Source organism: Lineus longissimus, chromosome 14, assembly GCF_910592395.1.
Source record: "Lineus longissimus chromosome 14, tnLinLong1.2, whole genome shotgun sequence".
Classification (NCBI taxonomy): domain Eukaryota; kingdom Metazoa; phylum Nemertea; class Pilidiophora; order Heteronemertea; family Lineidae; genus Lineus; species Lineus longissimus.
In genome coordinates, this window is record NC_088321.1 from 4,138,295 (window position 1) to 4,146,987 (window position 8,693).

The 8,693-nt window shown below is 44.1% G+C and overlaps 1 protein-coding gene across 1 annotated transcript in view; it reads right to left on the bottom strand.

Moving 5' to 3' along the window:
* The window catches only part of LOC135499040 (uncharacterized), a 30,979-nt gene that overhangs the window by 20,807 nt on the left and 1,479 nt on the right, over nt 1-8,693 (bottom strand). The window contains exons 2-6 of the mRNA XM_064789673.1: nt 7,446-8,426; nt 6,078-6,178; nt 2,869-3,048; nt 1,300-1,364; nt 890-993 (exon numbers count right to left, since the gene is read on the bottom strand). Coding sequence (XP_064645743.1) covers nt 890-993; nt 1,300-1,364; nt 2,869-3,048; nt 6,078-6,178; nt 7,446-8,034 — 1,039 coding nt within the window. The 5' untranslated portion in view covers nt 8,035-8,426. The remainder of the gene's footprint in view (nt 1-889; nt 994-1,299; nt 1,365-2,868; nt 3,049-6,077; nt 6,179-7,445; nt 8,427-8,693) is intronic.

The window sequence follows — 8,693 nt, forward strand, 5'->3', positions numbered from 1 at the left end:
AACTTTCCAATGACCTGTTTTGAAAAGACTGCAGCTTGAAACGGAGAAGAGTTCCATTCCTCGAAACCGCCATCGACACGATCACCTGCACGCCATCTATCAGTAGGTGGGAAAACTGCGTAGTTTTTGTTGAGGCAGGTGTTAAGAATTTCCTAACAAGGCCGATGTTTTTATTATTAATTAATGAGGGTCTGTCGGATGAGACAAAAAGTTGTACCTGAGTGTCTTAGCCAGGACAAGTAAAAGATCCCACATACATGTAGGTGGACAGTAGCATACAGTAGTCTAGTCAAGCTAGCTCATTTTGGACCTTAACCGGAAACAAATTGCAACAGAAATTATTCCACTGGCACTGCCATTCATTCAGGGAATGAATAATTATTAAAAGAGTTATGTCGCAATGTGGCAGAATGTATGGTGATCGCACTGATGACCGCAATGTGGCAGAATGTATGGTGATCACACTGATGACGACCTAGGTCGCAATGTGGCAGAATGTATAGTGATCGCACTCATGACGACCTAGGTTGCGATGTGGCAGAATGTATGGTGATCGCACTGATGACGACCTAGGTTGCGATGTGGCAGAATGTTTGGTGATCGCACTGATGATGATCTCGGTCGCAATGTGGCAGAATGTATGGTGGTCGCACTGATGATGACCTAGGTCACAATGTGGTTGAAAGTATGGTAAGTCAAGTAATGGGTAATTGAAAGCCATGGCTTCCAAAACTCAAAGATGCTTGATTGAACTCGGGGAGCTAGAATCTTCACAAATACACACCCAACAAATGATATTGCAACTCTGTGACCAATTAATATACTTTCAGTTTTGAAGTATCCAGTTGTGCAGTGAGTGACCGGCGTATTAAGAGCCTGATTTACCCACCTTTCCCAACGGTTCTGATCTTCTCAAAGCCGGCCATTGACTGCTGGTAATGTCCGCTCCATCCACGGAGACACTCAAGACGGAAGTAGAGCTCCCCAACCGTACTGGAAAAAAGTCCATAAGATTTAGTTCCGTGGATTTTTAGAATTACACCAAGCAGGTTGTCCGTAATAGAGAGGTGTCCACTAAGAGAGGTTCTACTGCAGTAGAATCTCTCTATTAAGGACACCCTAAGGACTGACAAGTGCTGATCTTAATAGAGAGGTGTCCTGGTTAGAGAGGTCAAATTGAATGGCAACAACCAATTTGGGACCAAAACTAGTGTCCTTAATAGAGAGGTTGTCCTTAATAGAGAGGCATCACTAAGGGAGGTTCTACTATATGCTTAAATTTACCATTCATGTTCTCACCTTTTTGAGGACGGGTCTTTGACCAGCTCTGCTCCGACAATGTCTCGAGACAAACCAACCGACACCTGAGGAAGAAAAGTCGACAATGAAGACCTGAAAAACCCGACATTTTTTTCAGACATTACGTTATTCAGCCCCTGACCTCGCAGTTAATAATAAAATTCAGGGGTCATACTAAATAGCGTCCACCAGGTTTAAAAGCATATGTGACCCGTTCCAGCAAAACCAGTCGCATGTCGCTCTGAGCTTGGCAGGTTGAAACAGACTGTTTGTTCATTTCACGATTGTCTGCCTTTTGTGAAATCTGACGACATCAATTTCTTCTATTATCTCCTGGTGTCATCTAGGCTCATCTTATGTGCGACATGCGACTGGTTTTGCTAGAACAGGTCACATATTTAAAGCCATCAAGATAAAATCTAATATTCATAAACGAAATAAGCAGGACATTTTCTGATCGTTTCATGACATTTGTGTGCTAGATTAACGAGTTGTTGCCTAAAATGTACCAGTGTCCATTGGTCACCCAGTCGGTGGCCTTGTTGGATTTGACTTGGAGGAAATGATAGGGCTTCCCAATACTACAGGGGCTTTGTGATTTTAGACAACATCTCCCTTATTCTACACCCAAATGTCATGAAATTTTCAGGAAATGTGTTCTATGGTGTACTTATAGTTATACCATTTATGGCTTCTAAATTTTATTTTGATGACTTGATACCCAACTTTAAACCTGGTGGACGCTGTTTAGGATGACCGGAATTCAGGCCTAGCCCAATACATGGTCTATTGTCTTTAAACAAAGTCCGTTTGGACCTTGGCCTAAATTCCCATTGTTCTATTGACTTATCAAAGGGTTTAAAGGACAAATCATGATCACATAGACCCCAAGAAACAGCTTTCATGGAGGTTGATACGCTTAAACACGAAAATGCAAATAAAGGTATATGGGGACCCTCACCCCCTTATTTGGGGGTAGGGGATGTTCATTGCCCCGTTTACAGTAGTGAACTTCCGGTAATTGAAACACAGTGGAACATCTCTAAGCGGACACCTCTGTAATTAGGACACCCTCTCTAAGACACTGATTTTGGTCCCAAATTGGTCATTTTCACCTCTGTTATCAGGTCACTTCTCTATACTTCCTGAGTCATCTTCGTCCCTAGTGCTGGGACATAAGGCCTTCACCTCTCTATAAAGCACATCGACTCTCAGCCCCAAGGGTGTCCTTAACCTCCTGAATCCCGGTACCGACCAGTCGGTCATTTTGAAATACATTTTTTTTCCAACGACCGACAGGTCGGTCTCAGTGATATTTTATTCCCTTGAGCTGAGACGCTAGTTTATTGCTTGTTTTAGCGTGTATGATGTAGAGTAGGGTCAGTTAGAGCATGCCTGGGTAGATGGCGCCTCGGTACTAGACTTTGGCGGTTGTATGCGGGTGCTATACATCGTGAAAGTCAGACACAATTTCGCAACCACGTGACCACCCTGGGATCCCGGGATTTTCAAGTTCTGGGATTCAAGAGGTTAATAGAGCGGTTCTAAAGTACCTGCATGGTTACTTACCCCCAGAAGAGCCTCCAGCTCCTTGACGATGCCCTGTCCGCCATCTTGTCCCTGAGCGGCGTTACATGCCAAGAAGTCGAGGCGGAGGTTCGCTGCCTCCTTGTTGCCATGGAGACTGAAGAGTTTGGAGAAGAAGCCACGAATACCTGCGTGGTCAAGGACGGTATCTTTATTGAGCGGCTGTAAATTTAGAGATTCAAAATTGAACATGGAAGACGGAAGTGTAGAACCTTTTTTAGCCACATCATTTTCAATGTTGTCAGGCCAAGCTGGCTACCCAGTGGACTGGTTATCACTGGCGATGGTAGCCACTGAACCAGTTCATTGTTAAGGTCAGGTCAGTGCAGGGTTGTTGCTGAACCTTTTTTTAGCGGCATCATTTTCAATGTTGTCAGACCAAGCTGGCTACCCAGTGGACTGGTTATCACTGGCAATGGTAGCCACTGAACCAGTTCATTGTTAAGGTCAGGTCAGTGCAGGGTCGTTGCTGAACCTTTTTTAGCCACATCATTTTCAATGTTGTCAGACCAAGCCGGCCACCCAGTGGACTGGTTATCACTGGCGGTGGTAGCCACTGAACCAGTTCAATGTTAAGGTCAGGTCAGTGCAGGGTTGTTGCTGAACCTTTTTTAGCCACATCATTTTCAATGTTGTCAGACCAAGCTGGCTACCGAGTCGACTGGTTATCACTGGCGATGGTAGCCACTGAACCAGTTCACCGTTAAGGTCAGGTCAGTGCAGGGTTGTTGCTGAACCTTTTTTAGCTGCATCATTTTCAATGTTGTCAGACCAAGCTGGCTACCCAGTGGACTAGTTATCACTGGCGGTGGTAGCCACTGAACCAGTTCACCGTTAAGGTCAGGTCAGTGCAGGGTTGTTGCTGAACCTTTTTTAGCTGAATCATTTTCAATGTTGTCAGACCAAGCTGGCTACCCAGTGGACTGGTTATCACTGGCGGTGGTAGCCACTGAACCAGTTCACCGTTAAGGTCAGGTCAGTGCAGGGTTGTTGCTGAACCTTTTTTAGCTGCATCATTTTCAATGTTGTCAGACCAAGCTGGCTACCCAGTGGACTGGTTATCACTGGCGATGGTAGCCACTGAACCAGTTCACCGTTAAGGTCAGGTCAGTGCAGGGTCATTGCTGAACCTTTTTTAGCCACATCATTCGAAATATTGCCCAAAATAAACGTGCTACCTTTTGGAATTGACAATATGCATTAGTTAGTTAAAATGAAAAATTAATGATATCATATTGTAGGTATGATTGTTAGCTTCAAAATAAATATCACTTGTAGTACTTCATTTTCAACTTTTTTTAGCCCGGCTATTTATCATAGTAAGTAGCCCCGAATGACCTACCTTTTCCTCTTTCCCACACAACTGTATCACGCCCAACGGGCTATTTATGCTATTTATCATAGTAAGTAGCCCCGAATGACCTACCTTTTCCTCTTTCCCACACAACTGTATCACGCCCACCGGGCTATTTATGCTATTTATCATAGTAAGTAGCCCCGAATGACCTACCTTTTCCTCTTTCCCACACAACTGTATCACGCCCACCGGGCTATTTATGCTATTTATCATAGTAAGTAGCCCCGAATAACCTACCTTTTCCTCTTTCCCACACAACTGTATCACGCCCACCGGGCTATTTATGCTATTTATCATAGTAAGTAGCCCCGAATGACCTACCTTTTCCTCTTTCCCACACAACTGTATCACGCCCACCGGGCTATTTATGCTATTTATCATAGTAAGTAGCCCCGAATAACCAACCTTTTCCTCTTTCCCACACAACTGTTTCACGCCCACCGGGCTATTTATGCTATTTATCATAGTAAGTAGCCCCGAATGACCTACCTTTTCCTCTTTCCCACACAACTTTATCACGCCCACCGGGCTATTTATGCTATTTATCATAGTAAGTAGCTCCGAATGACCTACCTTTTCCTCTTTCCCACACAACTGTATCATGCCCACCGGGCTATTTATGCTATTTATCATAGTAAGTAGCTCCAAATGACCTACCTTTTCCTCTTTCCCACACAACTGTATCACGTCCACCGGGTTATTTATGCTATTTATCATAGTAAGTAGCCCCGAATAACCTACCTTTTCCTCTTTCCCACACAACTGTATCCCGCCCACCGGGTTATTTATGCTATTTATCATAGTAAGTAGCTCCGAATAACCTACCTTTTCCTCTTTCCCACACAACTGTACGACGCCCACCGGGCTATTTATGCTATTTATCATAGTAAGTAGCCCCGAATAACCTACCTTTTCCTCTTTCCCACACAACTGTATCACGCCCAACGGGCTATTTATGCTATTTATCATAGTAAGTAGCTTCGAATGACCTACCTTTTCCTCTTTCCCACACAACTGTATCACGCCCACCGGGCTATTTATGCTATTTATCATAGTAAGTAGCCCCGAATGACCTACCTTTTCCTCTTTCCCACACAACTGTATCACGCCCACCGGGCTATTTATGCTATTTATCATAGTAAGTAGCCCCGAACGACCTACCTTTTCCTCTTTCCCACACAACTGTATCACGCCCTACGGGCTATTTATGCTATTTATCATAGTAAGTAGCTTCGAATGACCTACCTTTTCCTCTTTCCCACACAACTGTATCACGCCCACCGGGCTATTTATGCTATTTATCATAGTAAGTAGCCCCGAATGACCTACCTTTTCCTCTTTCCCACACAACTGTATCACGCCCACCGGGTTATTTATGCTATTTATCATAGTAAGTAGCCCCGAATAACCTACCTTTTCCTCTTTCCCACACAACTGTATCACGCCCACCGGGCTATTTATGCTATTTATCATAGTAAGTAGCCCCGAATGACCTACCTTTTCCTCTTTCCCACACAACTGTATCACGCCCATCAGGCTATTTATGCTATTTATCATAGTAAGTAGCTCCGAACGACCTACCTTTTCCTCTTTCCCACACAACTTTATCACGCCCACCGGGCTATTTATGCTATTTATCATAGTAAGTAGCCCCGAATGACCTACCTATTCCTCTTTCCCACAGAACTGTATCACGCCCACCGGGCTATTTATGCCATTGATCATAGTAAGTAGCCCCGAATAACCTACCTTTTCCTCTTTCCCACACAACTGTATCCGACCCCACCGGGCTATTTATGCTATTTATCATAGTAAGTAGCCTCGAATGACCTACCTTTTCCTCTTTCCCACACAACTGTATCACGCCCACCGGGCCATGGAGAACTAAGGCAACACTGTGAAACTTCTTATTGAGCAGGAATTGGCCTATTAAACCTGAAAGAGAAGGGAGCTGAGGTTAACATGTGTTTTGAATACTTTGTACATTTTGGGGATTCTTTTTCCTGCTGTTTTGTATGACGTCATTTCCTTTGATACATCATCATGTCGCCGTCTTTGTGGTTATTTCCGTTACGTATTTCGGTTGGGTTAACGCCATTTTTAGAATCATTCGCAGACGTCAGTCCTGTTTTCCTTTATAACATGAAAATCGCACTCTTAGGTATGATTACAGTAGAACCTCTCTATTAAGAACACCCTTGGGACTGCAAAGTACTGTCCTTAATAAAGAGGTGTCCTGATTAGAGAGGTCAAATTGAATGGAAACAGCCAATTTGGGACCAAAACTAGTGTCCTTAATAGAGAGGTGTCCACTGTACTTTCCTTTCAATTTCTCTTTGATTTGTTGGTAATGCTAATCCGCAATACCATATTTATTTCATTGCCTCATGTCTGTATATTTGTTTTTGCAGAACGTGTTTTTATCATAATAAATCAAGAACGTTTACTCTTTCACTGCCAATAACGTTTTAAAACGTTACTGAAAATATGTCGCTAAATTGCCAATAACGTTTCAGAACGTTATCTCAGTGTTTCCATCTACTCATCAAAAAGTAAACCAAACTATTGATTCTATGTTGATTTAAAGTAAACCTCCCGCCATGTCTTCGGAAGTGTTCTCGGAAGGATTCAGTTCAATCTCGTCCCCAGGAAGTGGGTATTTCGAGTCAGGTGAATTGGTGAAAATAGACCAATTTAGCCCCCTCCCCCCCAAATCCTCATCCTTCTGACTCTCAATAAGTCCTTCTGAGACTGTTATCTCGAGGCGATGGAGTGGAACCCCGAAACCATCTCGAGTCCTTCCGACACCTATAGTGGTGCGCTAATCTCAACCATCATTACCCTTCCTTTTCATGCTATTGCTAATTCCAACCATGACACTTCCCTCTCATAGAGCTATCTCTAACCATGACGATGTCTCGAACTTATATTGCAAAAATGTCACTTGAGGCAGTAGGGCATTCTGTAGAGACATAATGTTCTTCGTTTACTTCAAAGTACAGTAGAACCTCCCTTAGCAGACACCTCTCTTATTAAGGACAACCTCTCTATTAAGGACACTAGTTTTGGTCTCAAATTGGTTGTTTCCATTCAAGTTGACCTCTCTAATCAGGACACTTCTATTAAGGACAGCACTTGTCAGTCCCGAGGGTGTCCTTAGTAGTGAGGTTCTACTGTCATGAGTTTTTGGTGCCTAACCTACCTATCAAACCATCAAAAGTCGATGTCTCGAACTTATATTGCAAAAACGTCACTTGAGGCAGTAGGGCATTCTGTAGAGACATAATGTTCTTTATCTTACTCGAAACCACCAGTAACCGCGGTGGAAAATCGGCGCGGCTTCCCTGACGATCGTACTTCAGCGACCGCGATCGCGATAACACAACCTCGGCATGCTCATTATCATAAATGCCCTGATCGCTATGCTGTCCGTTGGAATCGCTGCGCTGACGACGTGGGCTCACAAACACCGCCCCGCCATCAGAATAACTCCTTGTGTGTTCCTTGACTAACTTTTCTTTCTGATTTCTCGCCGCAGTCTGTCCGCTTACAGGACGCTCTTTGCCAATATTTTCCGAGTCCGGCTCAGACTTATTTTTTCCGTGTTCCGTATTCGTCGGATTATTGCCACTCTTACGATCCGCGCTGTTCTGCCGTTCAATCTCTCCCTGTGCGGATATTCGTGCGTCGGTCCGCCTCCGCTTCCCGACCGAGTCTCTCGTGTTCCTGAGTCGTTTCGTCGCGGGCATTGTCCACGTCCTGATCACCACTCGTGCAGTCACCCGCCCCATTCCTTGGCACCTCCTCCTCAGGATTCCTCCGAGTCCGACCTTTCTTCTCACCACTACCGACTGAATCCACCGCTTTCTCGCACTTTGAAATCGGCTCACTCCCCGCCTCCTTTGATTTCACCCGCTCCGTTTTTCCTCGATTTTCCGAATACCCACTTTCACCGTCTTTGACGTTAACTCTGGAACCACTGGAATGCCCATGTCTTCGCTTCTTCTCTTTTGATCTATTCTAAAATTGCTCTGGTGGTCCAGGCCCACCTGTAACATCCCTGGAGTCTGCCATGTTGATGACAACGGCGTTCCAGGACTTGGCTTTTGCTTTGTTTGTTAAGGACAGCACAAGTGTCAGGTCATCACAGTTGCATGCTCAAGTCAGCAGTGTCCTAGAGATTCTGAAGGAACAATCATATTCAATTAGCCTACAATTATGTACAATCAATCATGTTAATCACATCGCCATCAACTATAATTTTAAAAGGTTACGCCACTCGTAATTACTCGTGGTCCAGTTAAATAGAAATTCACTAATCACACAATGCTGTAGTGCAGTTATTGCCAGAGCCCTCTATTAAAAACTGTGTACATTACGTGTACATTGTTTGTTCATAAGTTTTGGTAAAAAAAGTACACCTTGGACCAATCAATCTGCACAAAATTTT